We start from the raw sequence: 17,498 nt of genomic DNA, 5'->3' as shown, positions 1-17,498 counted from the left end.
GTATTCAATATAAGCCAGTCAGCGTGAACTGTGAGCCCAATCTTTTAGACTTGACATGGACATAGAATTTTATGCTAGCAAATTGCATTTCAACACTGGGGCCAAAACATGCCCCTTAAAATCTACAGTTCAAAGAGAGCAAACATGAATCTGAAAACAATTAAAGACCCAAATCTCTATTTCTGCATTCCCTACTTCATTTCTGGAAACTTGGACTTTATTCAGAGAGCCTCAAGGTCTTCAAAGACAAAAATGAAGAACCTAATTAGACATGAAGTAAAACAGTTAACTAGAACTACATGGAGCACAGGAAAAGGATTAGCTATTTCTATTTTAAAAATCATTATTTCATACTCTCCAGATATTTTTATCCTTTCAGAATAAGATTTCTTTGGTCAGAAAATATTTAGGTAAACATATTTCTACAGAGCCCAGGAAAATGGAAATCTCAGCCCAACTGGAATATTTGTCTAACATCCTTAGCATTATTGCTTGATAGTTAGAAACCTCAAACTGTCCACCTGAAAAATGGCCAGAAATCATGTCAAAAAAGTAAACCTGCCTCATTTATAGACTTAGGCTATTTAAGATGGAGAGAGGAACTGATATAAGAAACACTAACTTTCTAGGTTTTCTAATCACTATAAATTATGGAAAGGATAACCACAGTTCAAAACCATGATACTGTGGATACCTGCCTTGATCAGACTGCCACTTCCTACATAGTTCTTGATAAAGGTTCAAGTAGTGGAAGTAGGCAGGTAGGGGAACACTTTCAAGCCAGGATTTACGATATGTACAGCTTTCATACTAACAGCCACAAAAGCAGTTCCTACGAAAACAAGGGGTTACTTCAGCCAAACAGAAGCTATACCAAGCTGTTGTAGTATAAAATAAGCTGTATACTTCATAAGTAGAGTAAAAGGCAGGCAGAATTTGCAGCCCTTTGTTTATAACATCATATTTTAGTTTTCTGATTCTGTGCCCTGTAAGAATATGGTTTTGATTTTGCTGTTAATCAATGCAGCCAGCACATATTCTTCTCTGTCAAACACGTTACATATTGTGAAATATAAAAGGCAGTTCAAGATTAATGTCTCTCAATTATATTCTATTTCTGCCCCTTCTGGCTTTAAAATCAATCATATTTGTTAACCATGGGGTGCAAGTAACACATTTGATAAATCAAATGCCAAGATGGTTGAGACACAGTTACTGGTCAGTGGAAAGTTGCAAGATAACCAAATAACCTTTTATCCACACTGATGCATTTTTATGCAGTTTTTTTGAATTTCAATGGACATTCACTTATATAATTCACATTCCTCCATTTTTATGTAACTTTTACCAATTCCCATGGACGTTCATTCATTGAATATAATCTGCAAAAATATCAGGCTTCCTGATAATCTAACACTGTTACAGTTGCACACCAGTCTGTCTCTCAGGATGTTATTAGTTTAACAATATGAATGGCCGATTCAGTGCCATGCTCAATTCTATTTTTCAAAGGAAACACAAAAGTATATCCAGTGTCAATGTTTCAAAGAGAAGTCTTCTAACAATGCCCCAGATCTGTATTTTGTCCTAACAGTAGGGTTGTAGCAAGGTTTCTGCAAGTTTCTCAGACTCTGAAACTTGACTCAGTTTTCCTAAGGGGGCAACAAGAACAATGAAAGATCTCCACAGACATGTGATACAAATTATGCAAAATTCCAACCCAAGAGCCACACTAAAAAGTATTGACTGGCACTGTGCCCACCAGGGACTATATGCCAACTGGAGCAGGACGCAGTCCAGCTATTCAGCTTCCTACGATGAGCAACCATGTGCCAAAAATTTGGACTACTGGCAAAACCATGCTCTATGCCTCTCTCTTCTGTCAATGTAATTGCAAACAAAAACTTTAACACAAAAGAGAAAAGGCCTTACAACTGCACCTCTTTTTATACCGTTCATCAATGACCTTAATTAGAATCTCAACTAAATATATTTATACCTTGTATGTCATAAGCTGGGATCAATATTAGGTACATTTTGTTTAACAGACAACACAAGAAACTTTTATACTGTATCACAAACTACATTTTCAAATACAAATTACCAGAAACTTGAAGAATATTTTTTATCATGGGAATGACAAGAATACATTAGCTACTGCCAAACCTCCAGCAATCTGCCAATAACATCTCTAACCTTCACACATGATTGGAGCCAGTATTTCAAAACTGGCCATAACAGTAAATTCCTTTTGCTCTGAATTTGAAGCTGACCAGAAACCCTGTGTCATAGTCCTAATGAGTCACCTAGAAAGACCTAGAAGAAAGTTAAACAGTTTTTGTAACCAACTGTTTTGGAAGGATGCGTTTATAAGTAACCCAGCCCAATGCAGTGAGAGCAGCCCAATTTCAAAGGCCTGTACGACAAGCTTGCAAGCATCTATCTCTCAGAAAACACCAAGGAAAACATTGTGCCAACAATGCAGGACTTACTGAGTTAAAATTAGGTACATACTCAAAAAGGTAGCGATACACTTTTAATCAAGACTCTTTGCTAAGTGTAGATAATGTAAATACAGTTGACAGGGAGTGAGAAGAGATCTTGTCTTGGGAGGACATGCATTCCAAGTCACCGTAAATTTTAATAAGTTATAAATACAGTTGGATGCCTTTTCACTTTGTAGCATGACTGGATCATACAAAACCAGTAATGAAAGCTTCATCACTCTGTATTTGGTAGATTAAGTAAATTAACATGTAGTGGTTGCATAGTTCCTAGCGGGCAGATAATATACACAATACACATGCTACATAAAGTTGTGCTACAGGGGATACCATTCTCATCATCTTTGATGGCATGTGGCAATTCAGTTAAACACTATGAAAACTTTGAGAAATAAGGTCTTAACAAGTTACTAAAATTGGTAAACTTTTGTTGCTTGGGGATTTACCAAAACCAGGCAAAACAAAGAAACTATAGAATAGGAATCAGATGTGGCTGCTACATAGTAATTAGGTATATGATAGTATAATACTTTGTGCATTAAGCTGAATCCTAGGAACATGCATGAAGGGACTAAGTTAAGTACAATACAAGCAGCTCCTACAGTTTTGAAGAAAAATAAATAAAAACATTACTTACACACTTGTCCTCTGATCCACTGGCTATAAATCGCCCACAAGGAGATATTGCAATTCCACATGGGTAGCAGCGGCTACTGTGCCCTTCAAATCGACGTTCACACCTTTAGAAGAGTTTCAGGAAGTCTTATTAATAGCAAAAACAGCCTAGCTCTTTTACTACCATTTTCTTGAAATTCTGCTGAAGCCTTATTCATTTTCCTCAGTCTACAAACATAACTAAGGCAAATTCACAAATTAAGTTATAAATAACTCTGTCCCAAAGTGTTGTGAAAACTGGAAATAAAATGAACACACAATACTACAGGGCAATGCTAAACTCATGTTTCGGCCTTGTTCTGTTTACAAAGGTAGAGATATCACTAGATAGTCTAGAAATGAGGAGCTGTGAAGCATGCTGTCAAACTACCCACAGTTAGCTATCTCAGCAGGGAAAACCAAAACAACCCTGCTTTAAGAGGAGGGTGTTGTGAAAGCCAGCGTGCACTGGGAAGCTTTATAAATCTCCCTCAGGACATTTCCATGAAATCAAGATGCAGCATGTTGAAACATAATGTAAATAAATATTGCTTGCTTTTCTTATACTTTTTTTTTTTTTTTTTTAAGATTTTCTTAAATCTGGATACTTAATCTGTGTTGCTATTTGCATTCCTACTCCACGCACTCATTTACTGAATCTAATAAAATCAAAAATGGCAGTATACAAATGACATTCCAAAGTCATAAATCTATCTACAGTACAACTGTAGATAGCTTCTTACTTATCTTTGTTAGTTCAGTCTAAAGGAAGGAATACATTTAAATTTAACATAAGGAATTAGCTTCTTACTTTTAATGTTAATACTGCAAAGCAGCATAACTAGCAATGTGGAGTAAGTTTTTGATAGCTGAGCACACTTGGGCCATTTAAAAACATATTTTTCAAGTGAGATGAAGACTACTATCCATTTAAAAAAAAATCCTCAGTTGTAAAGAACTGTGATAGTTTTGTAGTCACAACAAAACTATGGAAAAAAGTCTGATTTAGAGTTGTTTTAATGTTAAAAGTAATTTACATGTACAACTTGGAGCTTCAATCCCTTTCAGAATGATTATCTGTAAATGTGTGCCTCATTTCAAATGTTAATTTTTATACCCACAAGAAAGTGTCGTTTCAGAACACATAATAATCTGCATTTTTCTTTTGCCTTTATTATGAATGTTATCACATTGCCTTTCTCCTTACAAAACAAAAGCTTTGCCATTATACAGCTGTCATACGTTCTTATTTTCATGTATGCTAAGTCCAGGAACCAATTTGAAAGAGTAAAAACTCCTGCCAACACCTGTGATATGCACTTTTCCCTGGCCAGTGAAATCACAGACACTGTGTTAATTCAATTGACTGAACTTGCTTGCAGAAATGTCTAAATTTTTATACCACATTGCTCTTTTTTACACACGCATATATGTCTGAATGCCAAGTTGATCTTGCTCACCCAGGTGAAACAGGCATACTTAAACAAAAACATCACTCTGAGACTGATCCAATGGCTATCACTTAGCAAACCATAAAAAGGACAATTTTGAATGCATGTAAATGCATCATTTTATGGAGCCTAACTCTCAGCGCATATTTGGCTGAACCTCTGTCTAACAAAACTACTGATTTCAATGGACATTTTGAGTATAGAGTAACCAGACTTTTAACTTCAGGCAAATTCTACCATAATAATCTTGTAAACAATCCAGTTTAAGAGAACACTGCAGGTTGTTTTTGTTTGTTTGTTTGTTTGTTTGTTTGTTTTTGTTTTTGTTTTTGTTTTAAAAAAAAGGTAAATTATAGAGACAGTCAATTACTATGACTAATATATAAAAACATTCTTCTGCTGCAGTTTCCACCATAGGTGTTGGGTCGATGTCCATGGACTTCCAGTAACTAATCAATGAATAACCTGCCTCTACTCAAGTTTCCTGTTGTCAGCAAAGGACAGCAGCAATTGTTTCAGTCTCCTCTCAAACACAGCATTCTAGCACATATAAATCCAAAGATTATGTAATGGAAGACAAGTCACAGAATACATACATAAATTACACTTTCAAAGAGGCAAATAATATTCATATATTCTCTGTCACTCCTGAATATGCCTTTGGAATCACCATTCTTTTTTTAAGTAGACCACGAGCCATGAAGACTAGCTCCTAGTGTTTAAGCCCTCATTCTCAGGGCCTGTAAATGCTAACTTCCCTAACAAACTGTCTCTTTCTCACAGGAAAGTCTCCTAGTAAATCAGTGACAACAACTTCTTTGCAAGAGAATTTGACTCCTTTGCAGCTATGACTAATAACTCAACTACTCTACCTACAAATGGATGCTTAAGAACTTACACAATTACAAGGCTTCCACGGATCTTTTCTATGCTACACCACAGCAATGTAAAACAAAGGCTGAGTCATAGGGCAGTACCACTTGCCACCTTGCTAGTACAGCCACAGTAATAACTAACATCCTGGATTCCACTTTTTTAGTTGTTTTCCTACTCAGAATCGCCATTATAATCAGGATGTATTACTATCCTGCTCCCTCAAAATCCTGCTCTAAAACATTTCAAAAAAAAACTGATTCTAGTTAAATTTTTCCACAGAATCTAGCAGAAACTGTGATATAATGTCTATTAACTCCACATATCCCCAGGTACCACAGTGATGAAAAGAAGTGAAAAGAAATCTTAGAATAAATTGATATAATGCATATAATTTTAGCTTATTCTATGAGTTCTTTTATTTCAGCTTTTTTTTTTTTTTCCCTCCATTTTGTTAAGTAGCAACAGGTGGTGATCAAACTTATTTTGGATATTGCAGGTTTTCCCTGGCCAGCTGGCATGCTGTCCAGCCTCCTAAGAATAAATCTTTGGTCAGAACTTTTCAGGAGTTACCATGGCAAACATCTGGTAATTGCAAGGGACAGCAAACAGCCAAGTTTTCCCTATGTTTTCCAATGTACAGCTTTTAGTCTAATTTCCAAAATATGTACCTTTTTATGTCACAAACAACTTGTAGAATATTATGGGGAAAAAAATGTAACGTGGTGTTTCTGTCTTTGTAAGAGAATGATACCAGAATAAGACACATCTTTATAAATTAGGGAATATCGTCACGAATGAGTATTTAATTCTTCTCGCTGCATTCAAAATTGACAGCAGACCAAAGTTTTCTTCTTTTTTAACCACCTTGCCTTTTACTTTATCACTTTGTCCCAGTGCTCTGGTATTTGTTCAGAGACCTTTCAATACAAGCAGATCAATCCATTGAGACTATGAAAATCTAAGTATAACTTGACAGAAGTAGAAGCTACCTCAGATGTTCTGTACATGTGGGTTTCATTTAAAACACACACTGAACCCTTCACAAAGGAGCTCGGGATGCTTTCACCAACAGAATCCAGCAGGGACCACACACTCCCCATCCTGTATATTTTGATGTATCCCCAATCTCAAACTTGGAGGAACTCCAAACACTGCTTATCCATTTCTCCTTTGTTATCCTCAGGTAACAAGATAACTCAAATCTCTGGGAGAAAAAGAAAAAAAGATGAAAAATTATGGGATCCTCAGGTTGAGCAGAGACCAAGAAGTAATCAAATTCTGGGTATGTATATACATATATCTTGCTCAGGATGACATCAAGCAGTTAGTTCACAGTAAAGATAGAAACTGAAGTCTCTGAAAATTGAAGGTAACTCATTCAAACTGCATGTCTGACCCTAATGCTCTCAAAGTGTAACTGTTAGAAAATGTATGAGATGAGTTCCATGTGGCTGCAGGAATTCTACTAAAGTACGTTGCCAGGGGAGCTTATGATCTAGTTGCACAAGATCATAATACGAGCTGGAGATACTACCTTAATGTCAAAAGCTGTCTTATATAAAGAATTGGCAAATCTTTTCAGAGGCTGAAAGAGGGTGAAACTGATTTTTATCTCGGATCTTCCTTCAAAGCATTATCATGAATTTGAGTAATTCGCAGAAGAAATTCAGTATTTCCAAACAATCCAATATTCTTCCAAAGTCTTCACTGTGGTCCAATAAGCATACACTGCTTTTTTTTCCAGAAAGAGATGAGGAATGGCTGTTTCAGCAGCAAACACAGAGCAGCTGAATTTCTATTCCTCAACTCCTCAGAGTGAGCCAGAGACATGTTGCTGCTGCCACCAAAGGTGATACTGGCTGGGGGCTCCTCATAACATCTTACTCCTGACAATCTCACTAGCAGAAAAGGTAATTTAGCAGCTCTCACATCTGCCTCCCCAAACATAACACAGTAGCAGCCCAGCCCTCTAAAAAGACCAAAAATATATATTAAATGGCAATAATATGGAGCTATGGTATTTTTTCCCAGCTCTTCCCACCTCTGCATATAAAACAAGCACATCTGACAGAACATCACCACTGTCCCACTCCTCCCTTGCAATTTAATTCCCGGTTTTAACTGCCCTTTTCCATCTTGTTTTCTTATTACATATCACAACAGCTGTCCCAGCAAATTCTTCATCTCTGTATCTCTGTAATAAGTAGAGAACAGCAAGTGCTAGTTTCACAGAAGCGCAGAATTGTTGATGCTGGACAGGACCTCCAGAGGTCACCAGGTCCAAGCCCCTGCTCAAGCAGGATCATCTAGAGACAGTTGTTCAGGAACATGCTCAGATGGCCTTTGAGTATCTCCAAAGACAGAGACTCTACAGGCTTTCTGGGCAACTTGTGACAGTGATCAGTCACCTGTACAGTAGAAAAAAAAAAAAAAAAAAAAAAGTTTTTAAAGGGAACATTCTGTGTTTCAGTTTGTGTATATCACTTCTCGTCCTGCCACGGGACACCACTGAAAAGAGACTGGGTCTACCCTCTTTACAGCCTCTCAATGTATTTACAAACACTGATGAGATTCCTCTCCCTCTACCCCCTGGATCCTTGTCTTCTCTGGGCTGAATAGTCCCAACTCTCCCAACCTTTTATCATAGAAGAGATGCACAAGTCCCTTCAGCATTTTTGTGGCACTATGATGGATTCTGCCTAGTAGCTCCATATTTTTGTAATACTGAGACCAGAACTGGACACAGTTCTCCAGGTATATCCTTCACTTCTACTCAGCCATGGTGAGGCTCACCTGCCCCAGCCTGCTGGCAACACTCTTACTCATGAAGCCCAAAACAACATTAACCTTCTTTGCTCCAAGGGTACATTGTTGGTTCACATTCAGCTTGTTGTCCACCAGGATCTCCAAGTCCTTTTCTGCCAAACTGCTTTCCAGCCAGGCGCCCCCCAGCATATATTTGTGCCTGAGATGGTTCCTTCTCATGTGCAGGAGTCCGTCCTCCCTCTTGTTGAATTTCTCAATCTTCTTGCCAGTCTGTTTCTCCAGCCAGGTCTCTCCAGAAGATCTCTGGCATTTCAGTCACTCTTCCCAGTTTGGTGTTGTCTGCAGTCTTGCTGAGGGTGTACTCTGCTCCATCATCCAGATTATTAGATTAGATTTTGAATAGGATTGGACCCAGTACTGGCCCCTGGAGTACTCCACTGGTTACTGGCCTCCAAGTAGGCCTTGGCCACTGATCACTGCCCTCTGAGCCTGGCTGTTCAGCCAGTTTTCAACCCCCTCATTGTGCTCATCCATCCCATACCTCATCAGCTTCTCTGTGAGAATCTTATGGGAGACAGAGTCAAAAGCCTTACTAAAGTCCACGTAGACTATATCCATTGCTTTCCCCTTGTCTACTATGCCAGTCATTTCATCACAGAAGTTTATTAAGTTGGTCCAGCATCACTTCCTCTGCTGAATCCATGGTGAATACTCCTGATGACTCTTGTCCTTCATGCCTATGGAAATGTTTTCCAGAATTCATTGTTCCATCACCTTCCTGGGGCTTGAGGTGAGGCTGACCAGCCTGTAGTTCCCTGGGTCCTGCTTTTCATCCTTTCTGAAGGGCTTTTTCCTCAGAAATGTATAGAAACTGTCTTCCAGGTCATCTAGAGATAGGAGAAACTTCTGAACAGATACTGTATTGAGCTGATAACAAGGTCCATTGGAAGTCCCAGAAAAGGAGAGGTGATGAACCACGTCTAGTGTACATCCATGGAGTCCAGGAGCAGCAGGGGATGAAGATGGAGGCAAGACTGTAACATGTGCCAAAGGTACTTCCTGAAGACTGGGCTGCAAACAGAACCCAAGGAAAGCTACGTACACTACCAACAAGGTAGGTCTAAGGTTCATGCAGAAAACAAGGCTGGAGGCATAACTTGAGACAGGTGTAATTACAATATGCTTCTGGCAGACTGAATGCCCAAGCCTACATTTAAAAGGAGTACCTGGAGCAAGGTGCAGAGTGTGTTGGTGGGTGTCCAAGGCTGTTCAGGACAGTTAGGGCCCAGTGGTACACTCAGGGCCCTGACAGTGCAATCTGTAGCTCAAGTTAAGCTATCTGAAAATCTGAGACATAGCCAGGCCATGCAATTAGTGTCATAAAAATGGATGAAGCTGTAAAACACTATGGCTTTAGCCACATCTTACTGATAAGCAAGAAGGAAGAAATTCACCTTGGAGAAGAAAAGCTTTCACTGCTTCACATTCTGGAACTTCTCTTATGAATGTGATTGCTTGGAATGTGACATACAAGGGAAACAGCAGATTGCTGCCGAAATCTGGACAGATGATTTTTCTCAATATCAGCCAATCATGAAGATAAGGGTATTCATGTAACTTTGCTGGCAAACAAAATTAGTTGTAGCATAAGTGTTTAGTCAATATTCTAAACATTTGATAAAGTGCAGAGGACAGCACTTTGAATTCATGGTTTCCCCCTAATATCATGAATGGAAAAAACTTTCTTTATTCTGGATGTTATAAATCACAATTATCTAATCTGCAAGTTGGAGGAAACAAACAAAATTGAAGTGATACAGACTGGTAAGCCAGAAGAACTGTCATGTGAAATTTAAAGGACACGAACATAATAAAGCAGCTGGTATTTAGTCTAGTTTGCCATTTGGGGTTGCCATGGTTTTATTGTAAGGGAATGGAATTTTCCCTAATTAGACTTCTCTGCTCTTTCTATGCATTAATTTTAGAGCAGTGGGTTACAGAAATAAATCTGTCTCTCACTACCCTATGTCTTCATGAACATACTTACCGAAAGCAGGCAGGACTGTGGGATAAGGAGACTTAGTCTATACTTGAATCCACCATTTTTTTCATGGAAAGATGAACATTAAATGATAGAGGCAACAGGAAGAGATTCCTATGAATCAGTGCTACTCTTGACTTCTGGGGGGAAGGGAAAGGGGGGGAGAGGTAAGGGGGGGGGGGGGGGGGGCTTATGATATCTGAAATACATTCACCAAAGAGATAGGAAGAGATAAAAATTGTAAAAGAGATAAAATGGTAGAGTTTCTATATTTTATGGGCACTTAGGAGTCTACAATGTTTCATCATAAAGAACACAAAGTCTTTCAAAAAATATTAGCATGCACCAAGTGTTGTTGGTACCTCCTGATTATTACCTTTTAGTCTGACACTTTCTTGGGAACCCTGAATCTGGTAACTAGTATTCTTCTCAACAACATTCCCATTGAACCTCAATTTAATTTCTGTGCTCACTGCTTCCAACTTGGACCTTGGTAATATTTTGGTAATATTTCCACTTGTCCTCCAACTAGCCGTTCTTTTTAGACAAGACAGGCTTAAAATGTTCTTCACAATGTCTTCACAGTGTCTTGGAAGATGATCAAAGGTCATTATCTTACCCCACTGTATGCATTCACAAAGCCTGGTAATTCATTATTGTAACCTGAAAGAATAGTAGCCAGTTTTCTTCTTCCAAAAAGATCTAACCTCCTTAGTTCTTTATGCTGCTTTGTAGATTGTCTGAAGTTTTTCTTAGCTACATTTATAATGAAGCGAAGAATGCGGGAGAAGTATACAAATATTCAAAATCTTCAGATGAAACTTTACAAATCCATGCATTTCAAAGTAAATGAAGCAGGAGTCTAAGTCCAAAAGTCACTAATAGCATCCAAGATTCCCTCATTTATTGGCAAGATGACCTGGCTGTGTGAGGTTGGCTGACAACATCAGAAGTTTAAATGTCTTTTCTTGTACCACCTTCAGAGGAACCCATAAGACTTCCTGGCACTCTCTGAAGTAGTCCTGGAATGCCTCCAAACCATCCATAGTGAAAGATGCAGATGGATTTACAGCTTTATCCACCAAGGATGATGAAAGTGGAAGGTGCAAAAACACTTTCACCAACTTCAAGAACAAGAGAAAACATACATAAATGAATTTTCACTGGGGAAAAAGAAAAAAAAAGAGTTTGATAATACGGACTGAATGGAAAAAGTCTTGTGGAACTCAGGGGGGAAAAAAAAAGGAAGAAAAAAAAGAAAAAAGAAACACTGTGTTCAAAGCCTATAAAGCTGCAGGCCAGGATAAAGTGTCTGAAGATTTATTCTAAGCAAGGACCAAAAAAGAACCTGAGCATTCTGCTGTGATTCCTCAGTTAATAATGATAAAAGCAATGCAAGTCAGAAGAATGAAAAAAATGAATTATCAAATAAATTGAACTAAAGAAACAACTAAGGAAGAAATTGTGCAGAATCTTTGAAAATGATTTCCCATGATTTCAACTGCAGCTTTCCAGAGCACTATGCTCTGGAGTTTTCCCATTTCATCAGCATTTTTCACTTTATAGTATCACTAAATATAGTATTAGTGGATAAAATTCATTAAGGGCAATAAGCAGATTAAACAAAAGAAAAACAGTTTTCACTGTGGATGCCTGAGGCAAATATTGAAAACAAAATGAACAGACAATAAAAGTTAGTGTTACTTGCAGTTAGTGTTACTACCCACAACTCTGCAAACAGTACAAATCAGAAGGTTGACTTACCTTTGCTATATTTCAAAACACTGGAAAATGACTTCATTTAAAAAAAATAAATAAAAAAATTAGAACTTATTCTGGCAATGCCTCTTCCCACCCCACACCCCCCCCAAAAAAAAAAAAAAAAAGTAGAAAAAGAGATCATTCCAGAGGGACCATTCAAAATACAGTAATGGCAGATGCACCACCTTTACAAATCAGCAACTTCAAGAGATTAAAGGAACTGGCCCACCATAAGATTGTTTAGGAACTAATCTCTCCTCTAAGTACAAGGGATGAACTGGATTTGATTGGACAAGACCTATGAACAAAAAAGCAAAAGTTTTCAATCTGTGTAACTGTATAGTACACCCAGCACTCTGGTAGAGACTTGTTCCAAGTTCAGACAGAGCTTTCCAAGCTCAACCATTTCAAAATTATTTATGTAAAAAACACCTGGTGAACATATTAGGAAAAAGTGAACAGTTTTCTCCCTTATGAGAACTGAAAAGTAGATTTTAAAATACAGAAGATTTAACCTCTGGGCAGAGGAATGAGGGAAATTTTCATTTTTAAAAATTTGTTGTTTTTTATTTAAAAAAAAAGTTACAAACAATAGCACAATGGTGATTTATTTGCTCTATTTTTTCCTCTACAATGGTTACTGTCATTGATTGCTCTGTAGTGTGAAACAAGCATACATATTTACACAATACCTATAGCACAGCCTGAAAATATGGATAATTAAGGACTTGAATAAATTTTTTTGAAGTTTGGCTAGCAGAACTCAGCAGACACTAGAATACACTGACTTTGCCAAATTAAATATGGAGCAAGAACATATATAAATTATTCCCCTCTTCCCAGGACATATTCATTTAATTGATTGCACAGATTTTACACTTTAACTATTTTACCATTCACCTGCTCTACTTATATAAGTATTTAAAAATGAAGAGACAGATAAGTGATCTGTGAAAACCTCTCTACTTTTTCATTACTCTTCTAAAAACACAGTTTGAACTGCTTATTAGAAAAACATAAGAAGGTAATGGATTCCAACCTCAGCAGTCTCTAGTTTCATTACTTTCTGACATTCAGTACAGGTAATAACAGCAATGCTTTTGGCAAGAACATATGTGCCCCCTATAGGTTTAATGTATTCTTACCACAGAAATTTGGAAATAATTGAAACAACCATTATGCATTCCTAAACAGAAATTCAATATCAGAATAATAATATTAAAAATTAAAAAAAAAAAAAAAAAAGTAAAGAAAAAATCAGTAAGTATGTTTACATATGCACAAAGCAAATATTAAATTATTCTCACAGACTTAAGCAACCTTTCCCATTCAAATCACTTTTCTTTTAAATATAATTCCTGCACAAAAACCTGCACAAAAGAGATAGCCCCAAGTATTTCCTTTCCTGTGCAGTGTTCCCTCCCTGCCACTCTCTCTGTCCCATAGCTTTCCCAAGTACAACAGCAAAAAGCTTCTGGAAGAAGTGCAGCATCTTTTTCTGAGTTTATCATAGAGTATTATGCATATTTATAGAACTGTATAAATGATTTATAATAATGCTGTTACAATTGCATTTGTATTTTAAAAGCTGGGTCATAAATTTTACCTCCTTTAGCAGTAATGACATGCTGTTTTGGAAATACCATTAGCATCAATATACTATTTTATATATACGATTAGATCTCCGTAAGGTGGGTAAGACATAGGCGATAAATCTTGACTATTTAATGGTTTTCACATAAGTAACTGCAACTGAGGAACCAAAGGGTAAAAATCTACTCAACATTACATTTGGTCTGTTAAAATAAGTAAATTCTAGTTAGCCCAGTATCCCTTAATAATATGCATAATACTTTTTTAAAGGCCTGATTGCAGATCTGGTTCCACACACTAGTTTCTAGTAGTATACCACAGAAAGTATGACAACTCTGAATAGAGACGAAGCATACCTTTTTATTCCAAGGTACCTAATTCAGCCTTACCTGAGAGTTCTTAAATCCCAGAGTTTGATGCCATCACCTACAGCCGTGGTCAAAAAGAGGTTGTAAGCTTCAGGTTGCTGAGTGCTGAATGCTGACCCCTGAAATATTAAAATTATTTTCAAATAACTCTTCTCGTGATACTAAATATTTTGTCCATTCAAGAATAAATATATAGTTTGTTAGATTGTGTGAATAAAAGTTTTTCTGCACACATACAAAGGAGCACAGAGGACCACTGGCATGTGGAGGGTCCCCCACAATGCTCTTAGACAAATGCAGCATTGCCTCGACTTCTCTCAGGGCTGTCCCTGGATAGCCACAAGCCCTTTGAGACAGGGATGACACCCACCAAAATTAGTCAAAAGGAGAGGTTCTCTTGGTTACCAAACAGACTGACAGGAATAAATGCCTATGGGTATGGAGTTAATTATGGTATTCAAGAGCATAACATTTTGGGATTGCACAAGACTTTATGGGCCTGTGTGTACTAGAGTGTTTAAGGGTTTGGGTACCAGCAACTGGTGGGGGACCACAGGTCAGGTGGCCTGTTGGTCTAAGTGCCAGCTACTAGAGAGACTGGAGTGAGGGAAATTAAATGCCAGCAGTGGAGTTGGACCACAGGTAATAGGAGCCCAAGGATCTGAGATGTAAGCAACTAAGGCAAGAGAGGGTACATTAAGCCAGCACATGATCCCTAGTGAACTTTAAGCTAGCCAGTGAGCAGGTGAAGTGGTTTGGTAGCTAAGTGTGTGTGTCTCAGAAAGTGAAGAACCTGGAAGAGTTGGCTACCAGAAGGCCCAGGCCAACCGCCAGAGAGACCATATTGTGAGAGGGTCAACAACTGAGGAACCCACCCACCTGTGGAGGGGGCTGAATAGGGGGTTGGAGCTGAATGGGACAACTTGAAAGAGCAAAGATCCAGGACCAGCTATCAGATGAACCACATCTAAAGTCTCAATACCATTCCTGGAGTAATCCTAAGCGTGTGCAAGGCTGCTGGTCTACACCAGCAGCTGGTGTAGGGCTGCAGGTCTCAGGAGTTTGCTTACCCTGGTGCCAGCAGCTGGAGATAGCAGAGATCCAGGGCCAGCTAGTGGACAGTCTCTATCTAAGCCACTCTTCCCACTAATGGACTTTCATCCAAATCAGCCAAAGAGGGAAAAATGATGCGGCTGTCAGTGATGTCTATGTTTGTGTGAGTGCTGAGTGCTTTTGTCTGTGTTGACCTGTGTATGTGTATAGATGTGCCAACTGGGAACACAAGTTCAGCCTCACTACTGGCTGGGCCCAGGGGAAGGGATCTATGGCATTCTCAACTCCATTGGGTTACTGGATTCATCTACTTCTAACAACATTTTATCAGAACTTCAGAAGCATTATTTGGCTTTGTAAAGCTGGCAAGATTCAGTTTATGCAAACTTCCTAGACCTATTCTATATGTTTACTATTCATCAGTTTTCAGCTGACCCTTCAAAGAAACATAATTCCCAAAGCCTCTCACTGTAACATGTACTAGTTTAACTTCACATCTGTTTGCAGTAGAAAACAATTGTTATGATCCTCACAATCATTAAGATCTTCAAAGAAAGGTTGTCACCCCAAAAACATTTTAAAAGCAGCAAGACCTCAATACTTTCACAGATCCTTAAAGGAAGTTTCAGGTTGTATTTTCTATCTTCATTCAAGGCTTTCTTGTTACTAAAGGACAGCAAACCATATGAATATTGCCCAACAGCATGTCAAGGAAGTTTCATGTCATCAGAACAAACTAATTTTACACCTTCCCATAGGCATGGCCAAAATATTGACCAATTATACAAATGTGAAATGGCCAATGGCCATTCATTAGTAAATCATGTATTCCAATGATTAATTAGAGGACTATAGCACTCATAGAATGACTAATCAATTAAAATTTGTTCATATTAAAGCAGAAAATGGATATGTAATATCAGCAGGGAACATTTTTAGCAAATTCTAGTTTAAAGCTACTTTTTGTGAGGAACACCTCACGTAGATGAAAATAATATCTGGAATCTGAAAAGAAGTAAAAATAGAAAACCTTAAGCAATCAACTATCTTTACAAAGCCTAACTATGTTATACAGCCAGAGTAGTCCAACATTTAACTATAAGCCATGTTTATCCCTGGCATAAGTGGGCACACTTTCCACTGACTTCAGTAGTAATTGCACTCATTCATACCAGGAGCAGTTTTGGCTTCATACCTTTAAATAATTAAATCTGGTCTATCTTTAAATCTCTGATTTTTTAACATCCACATTGGCAAACCTTGACCTTTTTACTGGCTACAAACTTCTTTCTCCAGGGAACTAAATATAAACAGTTGGAACGCCTTCTTTCCTTTCCCCACCATTCACATTCTTGATTTGGCTGAATACATCACAAAAACCTCAAGGCCATTTCCCGCAATCAGTTCTTGACTGCCAGGAATCTTCTATTCCTTGCGAAAACTGGCGTATGGGTGGAAAGTGCTCCAGTACTTTTTCAAGAAATTTCCCCAAATGGTAAGACAAAGCAGGGCACTCAGAACTAAAAAGACTATAGGAGTTTTCACTTCCTAAACTAAGGATTACCACAGCCTGCTCTAACAGATGAAATGAAATACACTGTGCCACTGATTTTCTAACAAAGACAAAGCCTACACATTCTCACATTAGCTCTGTATATACATTCTGTAAAAAGAATAATTGCAAGAGAGAAAGACAATATTTGTCCAAAGGATGATGTTCATTAAGTTACAGAGCACCCTCATTTATGTGATTTGGAAATTATTCACCATTTCTTTCTTCAGTCACCAGTCATCACAGAGTCTAATAAAAAACACTCTCTAGACAAGTGCATATTTACTTCCAGCAACACTCCTTTACTTTATGAAGCATGAACAGTAATACATGTGATCAAATATTAATATAAATAATTTGTTCCGTCCTTGCCCTGATGTTTTGTCAGTAACATACTTTTCCAATCTAAAGCCATACTTGTATCCTCGAACTACAATTGCTACTGAGTATTGCTATAAAAAGTATACTAGTTGGGATACTATGCAAGCTGAATGTTGTTTATCCCTTCGTGTTTTTATCATTTTTTATCATCTGTTAATTTATGAGAATCTATCCTAAAATACAAAGTAGTAGTATATGTTAACACACTCTGCAATCTATATTTATTGCTTCCCCTAAAAGGACACAGTTCAACAGAATGCCTATCTAATTCACTGATTACATATAAATACCATGAATATCATCTGAACTGTCTGGTTGGCTTATGTTAAAGGCATCAATCAATAGCTATCTCAGAAAGCACTCCACACCTTACAGGCAAATACATACCTTCAGACAGGTTTGTCACCACAGCTAGGAAAAAATTAGCTGACTGTTCAAATACTATATAATTTCTGAGTTTCTTATTACATTTTTCATCATATACATTTCCTAGCAAAT

At 37.7% G+C, this 17,498-nt stretch overlaps 1 protein-coding gene across 1 annotated transcript in view; it reads right to left on the bottom strand.

Annotated features, from left to right (window-relative positions):
- Positions 1-17,498, bottom strand: part of WDR27 (WD repeat domain 27) — a gene marked incomplete at both ends in the record, with an annotated part of 119,164 nt that overhangs the window by 62,904 nt on the left and 38,762 nt on the right. Inside the window, 2 exons of the mRNA XM_084284414.1 lie at positions 3,142-3,244; positions 14,036-14,133. Coding sequence (XP_084140540.1) covers positions 3,142-3,244; positions 14,036-14,133 — 201 coding nt within the window. The remainder of the gene's footprint in view (positions 1-3,141; positions 3,245-14,035; positions 14,134-17,498) is intronic.

Source organism: Netta rufina (genome assembly GCF_964035555.1).
Source record: "Netta rufina genome assembly, chromosome: 3".
NCBI lineage: Eukaryota > Metazoa > Chordata > Aves > Anseriformes > Anatidae > Netta > Netta rufina.
The sequence above is the reverse complement of the archived record's forward strand: the minus strand, read 5'-3'. Positions and strand labels throughout refer to the sequence as shown.